This window comes from Anas acuta, chromosome 5 (genome assembly GCF_963932015.1).
Source record: "Anas acuta chromosome 5, bAnaAcu1.1, whole genome shotgun sequence".
Taxonomy (NCBI): Eukaryota; Metazoa; Chordata; class Aves; order Anseriformes; family Anatidae; genus Anas; species Anas acuta.
This window is the reverse complement of record NC_088983.1, coordinates 39,838,701-39,856,136: the sequence shown is the minus strand read 5'-3', so window position 1 is coordinate 39,856,136 and position 17,436 is coordinate 39,838,701. Positions and strand designations below refer to the sequence as shown.

At 37.8% G+C, this 17,436-nt stretch overlaps 1 protein-coding gene across 2 annotated transcripts; it reads left to right on the top strand.

The window, feature by feature from the left end:
* The first annotated feature begins 251 nt into the window (after positions 1-251).
* FAM98B (family with sequence similarity 98 member B) lies at positions 252-15,005 on the top strand. 2 transcript variants are annotated; one of them, XM_068684323.1, is made up of 9 exons: positions 253-745; positions 1,426-1,574; positions 2,269-2,403; positions 3,121-3,296; positions 9,930-10,010; positions 10,395-10,511; positions 12,787-12,954; positions 14,216-14,456; positions 14,493-15,005. In XM_068684323.1, exons 1-9 carry the CDS (start codon positions 681-683, stop codon positions 14,579-14,581), a joined length of 1,221 nt encoding a protein of 406 aa, XP_068540424.1. In that variant the 5' UTR covers positions 253-680; the 3' UTR covers positions 14,582-15,005. The 2 variants fall into 2 exon arrangements, with proteins under 2 accessions (XP_068540423.1, XP_068540424.1); XM_068684322.1 differs by having other exon boundaries at positions 252-745; positions 14,216-15,005.
* Positions 15,006-17,436: the final 2,431 nt, after the last annotated feature.

Here is a 17,436-nt window from a genome sequence, read left to right as displayed (position 1 = left end):
CATATGTGTGGGAGGGTCTCATGGCTGTTCAAAATAGTTGCTTCCAAAATTACGGCAATTTCACTCGTTGGGAGTGAGAGAACACCTTTATATGCCTTCAGCACAGGGTTAGCTGTGAGTTTCTGAAGGTACATGTAAAACATTAAAAAAAAAAAAAAAAGAAAAAGTCAGATTTTTCCTTCATCTAATAGAAAAGATAGGAGCACATGGCTGAGGTGGGGGTGGGTGAAATGAGTATCTTTGGACGGCTGATGTGGCAGTAGCGTTTTAGAGGGAATGCAGTGATGCTTCAGCAGAAGTGGCTGAGCAAGCCTATGGAATAGCTTGCAGCCAAGCAGAAAAAGAGAGATAAAAAAAAAAGAAAAAAAGATGTTTTTTGGTTTATTTCTCTCTCTCAACATCGCTGAAAAGGGATCTCAGGAGACCCGAGTCAGGACAACGCGACCCGCAGGCAGCGGAGGCCCGGCGTGCCCGCGGGCCGGGCCAGGCCGAGGGGGGCCGGGGCAGCCCGACCAGCCGGCAGGGCCCCCCCGCGGGGCTCACAGCGGCCGGGGGCAGCCGGGGGCCCCCTGCTGGGCCCGGTGCCCGCGGCCGGCGGAACGCAGCGGCGGGCGCAGGTTGCGGCGGGCCGCTTTGGGGCGGGCACAGCGCGGCGCGGCGCGGCGGGCCGCCGGGGCGGCATGAGGGAGCTGGCGGCCGGCCTGAGGATGGAGGGCGACATCTTGGACGCGTTGGAGGCTCTGGGGTGAGCCCGGGGGTGGCCGGGCCTCGGCGGGCGAAGGGAGGCTCCTGGCGGCCGCGCGGCCCGGGCCGGCCCTGCTCGGGCGGGGAGCGGCTGGGGACGGAGCGGGGGCCGGGGCCGGGCCGGGGTCTTGTCGCCCGCGCTGGGGCTGCCCCGAGGGGGGATCTGGTCGCTGCCTGGGGCTGGGAGGTGCCCCGGGTCGCGGGGGTGGTGGGTGGCTTTCCGTTTCGTACGGATAAAACGTGTTTTCTTTGTTCGGGGTGGAGAATAGCGGGTGCAGCAAGTAAAAATACTGTAACATGCAGTTCAGTTATCAGTTACCTCTTAGTATTGGGGATCTCGGGCAGCGAGTTAAAAGCGTTGGAAGGAGAATTGCTTGAGTGAGCACTTGAATTAATGCTGGATTTAGTGTGTTTAGCATGTATTGAAACATGGGACTCTGTTCTCATATACCTGTCATGCGTGAAGATGCCTCTCTCATATTTTCTGACAAACCGTTTTGTTTATAAATTACCTCTCTTTTTTGGCATGTTTAAAAAAGTCTGAATTATTCATTCACAAAAGTAATTCACAAGTATTCATCTCAGTGTAGTTCCTAACCAGCTTATGTTAAAATTACTTGGAAGTATGCACATTTTATGTTAAACCCACTTCTTATTGCAAATGTTTATCTCTCTGCGCAGGTACACAGGTCCCCTTTTGGAGGAGGAAGCCCTGAAAAAAGCAGTGGAAAATGGATTGTCTTCACCAGAGTTTTTTGACCTCTGTGTTTGGTTAGGGTCCCAAATAAAGCCACTTTGTAACATGGAAGAAAGTATCACGCCAACAGATGGTAAATGGCTGTTAATTTGTTGAAGCTACTTAGTATTTAGTGGATTCAGTATATTTAGACTTGTATTTTTAGCTAGTAGTAAAATCAGTGTTGAAATTGAACAGATAACCAAAAGGTAGCCAAAGAGGTGCTGATGTTTGTGTGTATGTAGCTGTTAGATTAAGGTCCTACCTTGTGAAAATTCTTTACAAAACAAAAGAAAAAGGAAAAAAAAAATAAAATGGGCTCATACATGTGGTTTGGTTAATTTGATTCCTGTACCTTGTTCATCAGAAAGTTAATTACGTTGATCCACTGTTTTGTGACATAACCTGTTCACATGATAGTGATGATCCTGTGATCTGAAGAAGGAATAAGCACTGTCTGTTCCTCTGCTTGGTGTAAACTAACTGCTGGTTCATTCCAAATACTTACATTCATGTTTTCAGGCTGTTGTAGCATCAACTTTTGTTTAAAGCATGAATACAACACTGCTTTAACTATTATAAAGGAGTGTCTGCTGGTATGTAGGACTTGTTTAAGAAGAAAGAAAATATTATGAGTGGTAGGTGGTAAATATTTGTCTGGGGTCTTGAAACCCACAATCTAAATGTGTAAATTAAAAAAAAATGAAAAAATATAGTTTGATGTTTCTGTAAAAACAACAATAAAAAAGGGCCATTAACTTTTAATTTATTTCTTTATAATTTTATAGGTGATAAAGATATAGAGAGCTTCCAGCTTGAGATTAGTGGCTTTCTGAGAGAAATGGCTTGTCCGTATTCATCGCTTATATCTGGAGACATAAAAGACAGATTAAAAGAGAAAGAAGATTGTCTTAAACTCCTCTGTAAGTTAAGACCATTTTTGCCACTTAGTATACTACTATTTTACATGCATCTTTTATCATTATTCTACAATTTACATTAAATAGTTCTTTGTGTGTATTTTAGCTTATCTCTACAATCACTACAGCCTACCTGAGCATGCTCACTTGTGAGCATGGTGGAAATGGTAGAACTAATATTTCTCTGTGATGTACGGTTCAACCTACTGATGACTCCTGACAATTTCTTGATCCAATTCCAGCTCAGCTGAAACTGAGATTTTCCCTCTCTTGTTTCTGAGAGGTTTTGGGGCAGCTTGTAAGAACATGTGACATGCTTTGAAGGTGCTGAAAGCAGGATCGAGAGGAGTGAACTTGGACAAAGGAGCACCAGCTGAGACTAAGTGTGGAAAGAGATTACATTGAGAAATTGGTGGTGGCAAACACTTGGAATTTTCCAGGAAAAGAATGGAATAACATCAGGGATCAGTGTGACAATATGAAACTAGTCAAGGAACTAGGGGTCTGGGGAAGGAGGTATGTTAAACAGTTAAGTATGGTGTACAGACAGGAAGTTAGATGGAAGTCAGTTCAGGTAATGAATGAGAAACTGATACTGGCCTGTCTAGAAGAGGATTGAGAGTCTGTTTTATTGTTGTCTTCTTATCTGTATTATGAGAATGTGGGCGCAAAAAATTTTGAGTCCCTAAATATGCCATTATCTGCCATTTTTCTTTCTAGTATTTCTAAGTACAGAACTCCAAGCTTTGAAGATATTGCACAGCAAGAAGAGTAAAGGCTCTCATTTGGAAAAGCACAATGAAATTTATCAGGAAGTACAAGCTATTTGTGATGCACTGGGCCTGCCAAACTCATCACCTGATATTCCTCCCTTGTTAACCAAGGTGGAACAAAAGGTATGGGTTTTATGTTTTCTCTCTTGTTAACTCTTACTTCTGTAAGCATTCATCTTAGTTGAGGGCCTAACAATATGATTCGTGAAGGCCCTATCCAACAAGTGCAAAGGGATTTTTATTCTGGAAACCAGTTTAGTGTACAAGTTAAACTGTCTTAGTTGTGAGGTGAAATATTTGAGTGGTTCCCTCAGGATGAGATGTACCTGATGCACCTTGCCACGCAACCTTAGGGTATGAGTTGTAGGAACGCTTTCCACCTACCTATTCAAATATATCAATCACAAAACTTTGGGTAATAACTGATTGCATGTTTACATACCTGTCGTTGTCAATTCTGAGACGTTTTCAAATTTAATGTGCAAAACTAAACTTCTTGCTCTTTGGTTTATGAATACCTTAATTGCAAGTATTGATTTGTTGGTGCCATTTCCTTAGTTTTAATTCAGGCATTTTTCAACCTATCTACTAAGTTAGCTAGTCAATATGCAGCCTCATACCTTATCCAACCTTATAGTTCTTTCAATTGTATCCCACCAGATTCTAACTCGTTTCACTGATGTGATGTTTAATTTGGATTCCTCACTGCCGATTATAAGTGCCACCCACCATCTTCTCTGTTAAAAGTTTGGCTCTTCATTTCTCCCTAGTATTTGGGAAGAGAATTGGTCCCCTCTTGAGTTATGAGAGATGCATGAAGCGAATTTCCCTCTGCTGCTCTCTGAATCTTTGAATTTAGTAATTTTTGCATGATGATCGATCTTTATTTTTTTTTTTCTCCCTCCTCATTGCTCAATGGGAAGTTGAACATTCAGAGGTTTTGGGGAGGGGGCCTGTTTTTTCCCGGATTTTCTTACAGATGTAGATCTTTATTGTGGCAAGACAGAACCTTTAATAGATGCATATATAAAAAGCAATATCCAGGTGGCAATGAAATTCTCTGCATTCCCAAAGTGTCCCTGTACTTGATCTGTCTAGCTCATATGAAATCTTTAAATCTATTCTTTCCATTAAATATCTTTGAGGAGATGGAGAAACAATTCCATCACTGTTTTCTGAGGGTTAAAATGTCAGAGTTCCAGCTAGTAACTAGTTGATTAAAGCTGCCTAGTACTGTTGATCTTCCCCTGTGGGTGTTTACATCCAAGGGGCTTGTAGTCTCCAACAGGAACAACAAGGAAGACAGTGGCCTTCCTTGCACACTTCTTGGCTTCACTTCTTGGATACAGGCTTAGTTTCATGCCTTGTTAAAGGAATAACACTCTAATGCTGCAATAGCAGACATGGTGGGCCAGCTTTTCACACAAACGCCTAGAAAGTTGTCTTTGCATTACAAGGTTTTGCAAAGTCCAAGACTTCTTTCAGATAGGGTCACATGCTTGCACTGATATGTAGGGTGTTACTGTTAAACTGTTTATGTAAACTGTTAACAGTTTCATAAGTCCTGAAGCAGAAAAATCTTATAAGCACGTTCTCTCACTCTCCCTCCTTCCCGCTCTCTCCCTTCTCTCTCATATCACAAACTGCCTTGAGCTGTTTTTCAGTGTTTTCCAGGTCTGTCAATTTCACAGTGGTTATATAACTTATTTGCACTTCAGAGTGTAGAAAGGTGGCAAAACTAGTTCATTCATCTTCTCTGACTTCAGATTAATAGTGTAATTTGTGCTCTAAAATGTTCTGGCCCCTTACTACTGAAGAACTTTTATTTTTCCTACTTCTCAGGAGATTTTGTACAATTTCTGCTGTATGTTTCATTGTCCTTCATCCCCTACTTTCATGTGGGACAAGTTCCGAGTTGATTTTGATACAGTGCATATAGAGTTAAATGCCTATGTTTGTTGATGTAGCTGCATTAGCGTGGTGATGCCCCTGATTGAAATTCTTTGGCTTCGTAAACATCTTTTTCAGTACCATTTATAACTTTTTTAGATTCTCACAAAATTTCACTTGCAATGATCAATTTATTTTTCCAAATATTATGTTGCTCCTGATTTAATTAGGCTGTGTAAAATTGCACTGCTAACATGTAGTGTTATACTATATGATTTGTAACAGAAACTTACATACTAATCTAGCATTTTTATTGCATTTTAAAATGTATCTGCAGCAATTCAACGTGTTTACTCTTTGTCTCTGTCTAGCATCTTCAGCATTGTCAGTAGCTGTTGGAATAGTTCTGAGAATAGTTTGGCTGTGCAGCAGCAATCTACCAAAGGGACAGATCACACATTGTATTTTGGTATGACACGTTAGAATATTGATTGTTTTTAATAATTTGTCAGATTATTTAAAAGACTAGTATAAAATCAAGATCACCTTCTTCATTCAAACTATGAGTTTTGTTGCACATCAAACTGAATGTGCAATCATTGGAAGTACCTTTTAAATTTGCATCTCCTGTAATGAACTACGGCAGTGGTTACACATATAAGAAAAATTGAGGGAAGAGTTGGTAGCATTACAGCCTCCTACTGCTTAATGTAATGTATTATATTCTATAGCATAGAAAAACTAATGGTCTTTTTTTCTGAGATTCCCTTGTGAAGTTTCCTTAGAAAGTATATTTATAAAACTTACCTCTGGGAGGCGTTCTGAAATTTGCTAGTAGAAAGCCCATAGCTTGTAAATGAACCTTGATCAAAGATTCAGAAAAGTTTCTGCCAGCATTATGCTACATGCTTATATCTAGCTTTTTCCAATCAAAATGGTGTGAATTTCACACCTAGTTACAAAGAAACTTTCTAATACTGTTTATTCCAAAAACCTCTTTACTACAAAAATATTCAAAATACCTTTTTTTTTTTTTACCATGTATTGCTTTGCATCATTTTTTCTTAGTTTTCTAATGTACAAAAAGGTAATCTCCTAACAGTCTACTGCAACAAAAGGAAACTGTAAAGAGTTACCTAAGAAATTAAATGGAAAGCAAGCTAAAATAGGCTTTACCTGAAATGTGAGGAGGCTATCTTTAAAAAAATATTTGGGAATATTTTCGATAATTTATTCATATTTAAGTTAGCGTTAGTGTTCAGTAATTGTACAGCCATAGTGGTGCCTGTGCATTAAATGTCAATATAGCTTCAGGGAACAAGACAGAAGAGTTGTCTGGTTCAAAGTCTTTGTGCCTAAACTTGTAGGCATTCAGCAGACATAAAGCTCAGGCAAAAATGTCTTTAAAATTAGATAAGTATTGAAAATAAAATGACATGTAAGTAAATGGAAGTCGGGTATTGTTTGGATTAACATGTTCTGTGCTCAAGAATTTAGGTGATCTTTCTGCAAATTAAGAAAATGTTCCTTCCTGTGTATCGATAGCGTTTTAACATAAATTCCTTTAATGACACTTCTTTACAGGTTATTTTTTAAAATATGAGAAACCCTGAAGTTGTGTGCATATATTGTTTCTCTGTGCAAATAGTGTTAAACATAAAAAGTATAGGTTTATTTTGACAGAGGGTAAAGATATTTTTTAAATATGTGGAACATTGAACCTGTATTGTGAGCTAATGTTTTGTTTTTTTTAAAGGAGCATAGACTTATAAAACAAATGAGAAATGTTCGATATATAAAGGTGTGCTTTATTTGGTAAAAAATAGAATAACTGTATGTTTTTATACAACAGAGTTTGGAGTCAAATCCCAATGCTTTTGTCTCAAACATCATAATTTTTTGAGTATATGAACTTCTAAATCAATCTTGTAAATATTTAATGTTATCAAGGAGTTTGATTACAATATATATTGAATAGTCAAATATATGCATCTCCCTTTAGCTTTTAATTATTTTGCTTCTCATAACTAAGTGTGTGAGAGTTTTAGGATGACTTGGCTGGCACAGTTTGTTTTACATTTCTGTGAATATTTTCACTGCCCTTTTATCTGGACACTGCTTTTTGTATTGTTCACACTTACAAATGCAGAATTTACACTTTTTATTTTTCTCCCCCAGAACTTCTGTTTATTCTCCTTAATGCAGGGCAACTATCATGGCTAGGACTGAGTTACAGCATAGATTCTTGTATCAGTTGTGCTTTTGTCCTCTGGTAGACAGGATATGTGCCAGAGACCTCATGCTCATAGCCCTGTTTGTCAAGGTTGGGCAACATATTCTGAAACTATAAGGCAGCAAAGCTAATTTCACTCTTGTATTTGTAGGACGTGCACTCAGAGTACTGCTAAGTGAGGGAGTAAAGTATTAATGGAGATTCAGAAATCTGGATATGACTTTTCATTGTCTGTAAAACTCTGCAAGTAGATAACTTTATCTGTGGAACAAGTTTCTCCTTAACTTGATTCATTTTATCCAGTGACAATTATACTATCAATGTTTGTTTTTTTTTTTTTTAACTCGGGGGGGAGGGGGGGTGGAAGGTTGCAGAATTTTGCAGTTTCCTAGCCAGTAAAGGCTAGTTTCACTTAGCTGCTCCTACTGCTTCTGATTGTGAGTTTCACTGATTTTCTTCTTTTATCGTTCCTCTGAACTTCCATTCATATTTCAGCTTACAGAAATCAGGGGTAGATGGTACTGAGTTAGGTCTTTCAATTGTGATTCACTTGTCATGGCAGAATTTATTGTTTTTTGTGTGTGGAGCCCAGTGTTGTATTTACTTAGCTGCCCTGGCAGCTGCAAGCTTGTAATAATTTTAATCTCCAGAGCATCTTCAGCATCTGTGCTTTCCAGGTTTTATTTCAATCTATAGCTACAGGTTATTGAGGTGTTATGTTGTTGTATTTTTTGGCTTGTGGCTTTTGTCTTCTCCCAGAAGTCAGGCTCATTTTGTTAGATTTTCATCCTTTCAACTCATTAGGACCTTTGAGGATAATATATTTCTGACCTTAATGGCTACAAACGTCTTCACTAATAGAGCTTTTAATTCATGTGTTGTTTATTAGTATAGAAGTTTTGTAATAATTGCTGGTTTCTACATCTTTTTCTGTCACGCTGATCTTATGTTGATGATTATTACATTTCTTCTTGGCTCTTCAGGTATTTATTTAAATTAAAGCATAGTTTGTGCTAAAGTACATTTGAATTTTGAAGCAGATTGAGAGGCATCATGTACATGCTTCATTAGAATCAAAACAGGTTGGCTAGATTTACAGGATAGACAAGTCAGTCAGCCCTGGAGGGCTTTTTGTAAATAAAGGTTGCAAAGGTACAAGAATTTAAGAGAAAGAAGAGTGTGGGGGCAATACGGTACATGAAACAGAACTTCAACCCTTATCATAATCACTTCTTTTATATGGATGGAATCTAATAGCACAGGTGGTACTTCTAATTCATCACTTCATGCCATTTGTTCCTTCTTCTATATTAATTGATGATTTCTTCATCTCTTGCTGTCATGCTGATATTATATTGATTATTGTTCATTGACTACCACAGTGCTAGGTGGGCACTTCTCAGTGCCCACTATGCTAACTTAGTTAACTAGGTGCTCTAGAATTTGAGCAAGTTGACTTGTCTCCTGCAGTTACTGCACAGTGATCACTGCAGATGATATTTCTGTAATGTGTAGAACTCAAAACTCTGACAAAATGAGAAGGTAATACTAGAGAAGTTAGCACTGGACCTTACCTCTATTATAAATATTAATGTAAATGGCTGTACGCCTACACGAAGTCTTATAATCCTAGCAAATGTATCTAATGTCTCTCTTCAGCTATAGGTTTTATTGTAGGTCATGAATTGCCTTAGTCCTTCCTCGTGAAATGTTTAAAAAAGAAAAAAAAGAAAAGATACAGTTTTAGTCTTGTTTGACTTGATTCCACATGAAAGCAAGTGAAGATGTAGTTCTTCCAATCAGACCATGTCCAAAACTTCTTCCAATCAGACCGTGTCCAGAAATAGTAATATGCTGTTCTCTAGTAATCTACTACTGATTAAAAATCAGTTGGCCTGAAAGTTATGTAGGAGTGTTGTGACCATTTGTGGTAAGGTTTGTAGAAGAGTGTGTGGAAAAGAAAGCGTGTGCTGAAAGAAGTTCCTTGTCAGAAGCTTTTTGTCAGGAGAGAGGGGGATGCAGTGGAGTTTGGAAGTCAGAAAGAGAGGGCACACTTCATTCCCAAATACTGAAGACAAAGCTAATGAAGAAGTATAAGGCAAGCTGGTTTGGAGTGAGTGCAAAAGTCTTAATGTTAATTAGAACCAATAATAGGATTAGAAGGAAAGAAGTGAGAGAGCGACCTCATACCTATCATATCTCCTGCCTTCCTTACTGGCACCCATTGTCAGCTTTCTGTAGCCAGGTCTACTATTTGTCAGTGAACTCCCAGCTTTCAATTGTTAATTTCCTTAGATGTAATTACAATGCTTAATGATGAGTAAACCCAGTAAATTTAATTAGTTGTATTGCCTGTGTGCACTTGATAAATTTGACATATAGATATTTTTCAATTAAAATTGGGAGGAGAAATGCTATGCCATATAGTCTTTTTATATAGAGGTTGATCATGTAGTGGAAGTATTCAGGAACTCTTCTTTTTGTAATGGGTGATAATAAGGCAGAAGACATCTGTTTTTATGAGTCTGCTAAAACAAATGTGCTATAGTTGATCTTAGAATTGTAGCATATTTTTGCTGAAATAAATGTAAATATAAATTGTGTTCTGAAAAGAAGTATGTGTTTTGTTACAGATAAAGGACGTTCTCTCAAAAGTTCAAAAAAACCATGTGGGGAAGTCACTGCTAACAAAACCTCTGAATTCTGATCAAGTGGTAAAAAAAAAAAAAAAAAGTCCCTCCATTTTGTTTTCTGTGTTCTGTGGGGTGGTCAAAATTAATTCTTATGGTTTTGTCTGTCTATTTTACAGTCACTCTTCTATTACTTAATATTCAATTACTAAATATTAATAATGCTAATCAGATACTTCCAGAATTAATGTTTTTAACAGACTTTGTCTTGATATATGTACATACTAACTTTTAAAATATTTCGTAAATACGTGCTACTGCAGCCCTACATATCTGCACCCCTAATTTTATGTCGTTTGTAGTGGTCACCAGAGAATAGTCATCTTATTTCCTGAGTGGGGTTAACTTTCAATTGATTTGTATATCTTTATTGAATTAATATTTGGACTTTTTATTGTAACACTGCAGGAAAGATTGGAAAAAATCAATGATGCTCTTCGCAGTGAGTATGAATGTCGCCGTCGTATGTTAATGAAGAGGCTAGATGTGACAGTGCAGTCTTTTGGCTGGTCCGATAGAGCAAAGGTAAGGTTGCTGTATTATTTGCTTCCTGTAGGTGGGAGTCTGCTACAGTTCCATAGGTCTTGTTACCAAGTATATGTACTATGTAAATACACTTCCCTTACTGCAGTCTTCTTTCCAAGCAGTTTCTCATCCTGGATTGTAACATCCAAGTCGTAGGTAATGAGAAAATTGAAGGATTTGAGTAGGTGACACAGTCCATGTTTTGTGACTGTCTATAGCTTCATAAATACATATATTCTAGCATCCTTTGTTGGGGGTTTTCACTTTAAGTCCATACCTCCCTTTTTCTTTCCTATATCCGCCCCTCCAATCAAGTAAAGTAGGAGAAAACCTCAGCATTTCTCTGGAGATGCAGGAGGAAGACAAACACTAGGCCTTAACAGAGATTGGGTGCAGAGAGCGTCTTCCCACAAGGTCAGTGAGATTATTACAGTGACTGCTACCTATCTTGGGTGCAAAACAACTGAATAAACAAACGGTCAACTGAACAGCTGGTGTGAGAAAAGCCTTCAGATGGCTAAAACATCCAAACTATTGTTGGGGATTTTGTCTGCTGGTATTGTTTTAATCACAGTAATTTCATTGTGATATTTTCTAGCACTCTATATTAGAAAATAGACATGACTTAACCGGTCGGATATTTCTGAGCTAGAAATGTATATTGTTTCTATCCAGCAAAGTAAGAAGATACTAAAAGTTTGTAACTTGATGAATATATGTGTGGTAAGCTGAAGGCAGATATTTTTGCTCATGAGCTGCAAGATCAACTTTACTTGTAAGAGAAGGTTTGTGTAGAAATCTTAAGATTGATAAGTCTTAAAACTTCAAAAGCTTTCTGAAAGTGATATTATAGTTTGGCATAGATATGTGCAGACAGAGTCTGCTCACTAAATACCACTGAAAGACATGAGTCTAGATTCTGCTTTGCTGCTTCAGAATGGCCCACTTTAATTTCTGCAGGGGTTATGAGTGCTTTTATGGTACAAGAGAGGAAAAGAGAGGGCATTTACCTCAAAATTATCAGGAGATTTCACTATGTGTAACTCTTATAACTGAACCAATGCAACTATAAATTTTCAAATTTAAGGTGTACTTTAAAGACGTAGTTGATGTTAACTGATAACTCAGACTAAAATCTGATGTTTATTCCAAATGACATTAAAAAAGTGAATACTTTTATGATAAATCAAGTTTAATGAGATTTTTAATGATGCCAAAGCAGTAAGATTTCATTTTCCTGTCTCAGAAAGGCTGTTGATGCAAAATAGCATGCAGTTAGAAATAACCCCATTACATATTAAATCTGTGATGAAGATTTACACAAATTGACCTTCATTTAAAATTGCATATATTTTTTGTACTTTTTCCCCTCATTTGTCATGTAAAATACTTGTTTAGTATGTCTCCAAAAACTTTGGGGGGATTCAAAATATTTTGGTATTGAAATAATTTTGATTTTTTTTTTTAAGCAATGAAGCAAGTTCTTGCCCTTTTTTAATTCATTAGCTAGCTTGCCTTCCCCTCCCTCTCCATTAAGTAGGTATTGATACCTGTCTCTGCTTTTGATGGTGTGTTTTGTTGTTTGTTTGTTTGTTTTTTGGAAGAGTGGTGGCAGTGTATTTTTATTTTTTTCTGTCCCCCAGGGGGCTAGTTTTTCAGATTGAAATGGATCCATAAATGATGATGTAATTGTCTAGCAAAACAGCAGTGACAAAGAACAGCACCAGTTGTCTGGTCCATCCAAGATCAAATGTTTATTTACTCTGAAGATCGCCTAGTTGCTCACAGGAAGTGTAGTTATTTTTCATCTTTTGTTAAACAAGTAAACATCAAAGTAAATTTGGAAAAAAATCTAATTTTTTCCCCTTCTCAGTTTCACTTTTTCATGGCTTGCACAAGTGTTCTGCTTCATTGATGCAGATTTTCACAAATTGATCTGCATTTAAAGTTACTCCTTTTTCACATTTTGGAGTGATCTGTTAAATATGGCTATTTAAAGCACTGCTTCAGACAGCAGCATGGAGCCTAAAATTTAGTCTTAGATATGTTGCCAGTGGATACAGTTTCTGTTGTAATAAGTTCAGCATCAATTACACATAATCAACATGTCCTTGCATATCATCAGAGAACAGAACTGGTAACAACTGCCACCAAATTTTTCATACATCACACCTTGTGCTCAAACTGCAATGTACTGAGACCATTGTGTGGCTTACAGTGTGTGTTTGTATTTGTATGCCTCACAAGTAAGTAACGTCTGATTTTTATTGTTTAGGTAAAGACAGATGACATAGCACGCATCTATCAGCCCAAGCGCTACGCATTATCTCCAAAGTCAACTATAACATTAGCTCACCTTCTTGCTGCTCGAGAAGATTTATCAAAGATCATAAGAACAAGTAGTGGATCAACACGGGAAAAGACAGTCTGTGCGATCAACAAGGTAATGTTTCTTCCTGGGGTATGATAAAAGGATGTGGGAGTTTACAGACCCATCAAAAGTAATTCTGGAATTACACTCTTTGTTTAACATTTTTGTTCCTTTGTACAAGGTGGTTATAGCTGGTGCTTTTAACAAGAAAAGTTTGCAGCATTCCAATAAACACTACATAAAGTTCTTTTTTATCTTACTACACAGTCAGTTTTACAACCAGATTAAATAGTAATCTAGATGAGAAAGAACAGTGGAGGAAGTAGACAGAGTTCAGAAGTTACTTTTCCCTTCCTACTGAGTTGTTCTTTTCAAACAGCAGTCTCAGAAAGCAGGGCTACACTAGCCAGTTCTCAGGAAGAGTCAATGCTTAATCTTTCTGGACAGCTTGGCCTGTCCTGCCTTTTCACAGCAGAATCTGCTGAGCTTTAATCTGCCCTCCGGCAGGGTCAAATGCACCATTCACAAATAAGATAAGATAAGAATCATCCATTTGCTTTGGTATCTGTATTTTCATAGGAAAGGGACTCCATTCAGCGTAAAATTATAGTAGTGGTTGTTTCTTTTTTCTTAGTCAACACAGAAACAGGATCACCTGAGAACTGTTAATTTTCCTTAGAGCTACTAGAGAGCAGGTAGAGTATACTTGGTAAAATAGGGGAAAGGAGGAAGGTTTGCTCCAAGTTGGTTTATACTTCATGTTAGGACTAGGGAGTAAATACAATACTTAACACAGCTGGATTCATTATTGATTGTTTTTTGTTGTTGTTCTTTTTTGTTTGTTTCTATATTTGGCTTACAAACTTAGGTCCTTGAGTTCAATGGAACTGTACATCTCAAGTTAAGGATATGTGTTAGTCTTTCTGGTATTGGTGCCTGGGCATTGGTGCCTGGGTATTGTCAAGCACAGTAATGAAAAAGTAAAACACAAGGTTTTTTTAGTTTCCTTTTGTTGTTGTTAACAAGCATCTTTAGTGTATCAGTACATTACAAACCTCAGAAGTTTCTGTGGAAGTGACATTTAATTATTCGGTAAAATTGTTTGGTTTGGCTGCTTGTAATAAATAAACATAGTACTGCCTTCTGGACTATAACAAAAGCTTGCAAATAACTATGTTAGTTCACTATTTCAATAGTGAATACTTCACTATTTAAATGGTGACTGTTTTCATTAATCCTTTATTTACAGACTTTCTTAAATGCTGTGCCCCATTTTGAAATCCTTTTAATTGTTTTGATCTCAAGAGTTCTGAAGTTTTATTTTACCATACAGGTTCTTATGGGGAGAGTACCTGATCGTGGAGGCAGACCAACAGAGATTGAACCACCACCTCCTGAAATGCCTCCGTGGCAGAAAAGACAAGAAGGTGGCGGAAGAGGTGGCTGGGGAGGTGGTGGTGGAAGGGGCGGCTGGGGTGGCGGAGGGGGTCGAGGAGGAGGAGGAGGTGGTGGTGGTGGTGGTTTTGGAGGTGGGGGTTTCAGAGGTGGTGGAAGAGGTGGAGGTGGCTTCCAAGGTGGAGGTGGCTTCCAAGGTGGAGGTGGCAGGGGAGATTATGGTGGCAGGGGAGGTTATGGTGGCAGGGGAGGTTACGGAGATCCATACGGTGGAAGAGGAGGTGGAGGATACCGGCGATACTAAAAAACAAAAACAAAAAAAAAACTACAACAAACAACAACAAAAAACTGTAAATACTAAGAGTAACTGGCAAAATATAGTGGTGGTGTTTACTGGTAATCAGAAATTTAGCTATGGTACCTTTGGTTTAGGTTAGATTTAAGTATGACCATATGAATCATTGCTTTAGACCAACTGATGTTGTCATTGAATTCTTTTAGTTAACTGAACAGAAGTTTTATACTAAAATATTATGACTAGAATCCTTGTTTTTCGTACCGGTCATATTTTTTTTATTATGTCCTCTTATTTAAAATAAGCCTCAGAAAACTGAATAAAAACCTTTTTAAAGTAAAAATAATTTTTGATGTTCAGGCCTCTCTAATTATTGCATGTTGCATGTCCATTCCCTTGCTCCTAAAACTGTATAGTACGGAGAGAGAGAAGAGGAGAAAAAAACAAAACAAACAAACAACAACAAAAAAAAAAAACACAAAACAACAACAACAAAAAAAAACAGGCCTAAGAACCAGAGGGAAACACTTTCAGAAGAATGCTGCTTTCAGGCTTTTCTCTTCATCCAGTTTTCTTATCAGACATGTAGAAGAATTTAGATGTTAAAACCCGTAAGGCTTTGGTCAAAATTATTCATTTAGGTTTCTTATTATTCCAAAACTTGTCATAAAAGTAATATTCTGAATTACTTCTCTAGAGAAACTGATAAAATTAGGTAGCTTTGTGTGTTCATAAATATATTAGAGACTAATTGAAAGTCAAAGTTTGTACCATAAAATCAGAATAATGGTGACTTTTTTTAATGTTTATTATCATTTTACCTGTTTTCCATTTTATTGAGGTTTCATAAAAGTATTTTAAGATCAGATTGAGCTGGAAATGTCTGCAATTGTCATGTCCAGTGGGAGTTCATTCCTTTTGCATCAGCCTTTAAAAATAAAGGTTGAGTAAAGCTGAGCTTTCTGAGAAAGAACGTGCCATTTCTTCTTCTTTTCCATTTTTTTTTTTCCCTCCCGCTTGGTAAGGTATCTCATACAAAAGTTGTTCTTCCCCATTGAGTTCTCTGGAAAAAGTGCAATTGCAATTTTCAAAGGCTTTTCTTCTCTTATTCTGCCAACCAAATGGTCTGATAACTTAAAAGAAATTCTGTCTTGATATGATATGGATATCTTCTTCACACACAGTGCTACTCTAGGAGAAGAGCATCTAGGTGAGGAGTTAGATTTTGTATAATTACAGCTGTAAATACATATAGGCAAGTTCACGGCTGTCAGTTAAAGAAGGCAATTTCTGTTGTCCAGCTTCTTGAGATCTCCCCTGTTATGATGCTACCTGAGTAGATGTGGAACAGGGAGACAATGCCCAAGTGTATATTCATGACAGTATTTATCAGGATCACATTACTGCAGAGATTCAGGAAGACATCTGATAAACCTGGGCATGTGTGTTGGCATAGCACAGAAACCTTCCAGCACTTCCACTGAATATATAACTTAGTCTTAACTGCAGGTTGAACTCTTAAGATTTGATTGTAGTTTATGTTCCACAGTTATGAGGTGCGGTTTTCTTGTTTTTTGTTTTTTCACAAATCTACTGTTGGTGTCTGTATTTGGTTTGCTTTCAAGTTGTTACCCTGTCTTCAGGGACACGTGCATCGTGTCCTCAGTTACAGAGGCAGATCTGTGCACGAATGTAAAGCTCTGTTTAAAATTGGGATTATCTATCACATCCTTTAAAAGCCTGTGTAAGATGTTATTAATTAGTCACCACCAACACGTTCAGTTGAAATCTTAGTCTAGATAACTTGAAAATTCCCTCCTGGAACTTCCCTGAATGCTTGTTCGAGTATGCTGCTTTATGATGGGACTGATGGAGTCTTATCCATACCTGGGGTCCTAGCAGGTGCCTACCAAAAAAGGGCAGTTTTCCTTGCTTGAACACATTGGCTTGGATGTAAACTTGGTGCAATGAGTTGACTCTGCTGGCTTAACTTCACCTACCTGCTAGCAGTATGGTTTCTTTTATCACTTTTTCCTATGCTCATTTCTGTTGTCAGTGTCTGCTGTCATTGCAGAGGTCTTCATGGGTCATGTGGAAACATGGCACTGGTTTACTTGCTTTTGAGCTTGATTTTTGCCTAGTGCTATAGAACGGCTCGCAAGTTCATGACATTCTGGGTGAGTCTACTGGCCTTGGACTTGAGAAGTATTGATCAGCAAGGGAGTGGAAAGAGTAAGTTTTAACAAACAAAGCCTTAATTTTAAGTTTTGTTTCCTCATTCCAGTGATGTTGTTTCTGTTACAAGTAATTTCTGAACTGCAGCCAAGCATTTAGTAATATCAAGGAAATTCGGGTGGTTTGTCTCGACATAAAAATTTCATCAGTCAAGATCTGAAATTGCACCGGTTTAGTTGAACTGTTTTAACTGTGTATGTGGATGTGTCTTGGTGCTTTTATGCTCACCAGTTCATATAGTTTGTAACAGGGAAGGCAGTTTGGAATGAAATAGACCGTCAGGTAAACCAGCTGTGTGCCCACATCCAATTCTAGCAGTTAAGTATGCCAATATCTTAGTTCAATTGTATTGATGTGGGCCATGTAGAAGACAATAGTTTAAATAGGAGGAAGTTTTGTTGGAGATTTTTTTAATTCAAGCAATTTCATTTTTTTCTTGAATAATTCCAAAATGCGAAGGCAGTAGTAGAAAAGTAATGTAAGCACCACCACCTTTCATAAAGGTATCCTTTTCTCAGTTTCGTTTGCTGTCAGAATGTATGTTTTTATCAAAAGATACAAAGATACAATAATATCATAATTTTAAGAAGAGGTTTAAATCAATTTTCTGTTTCAGTCCTGACAAAAAG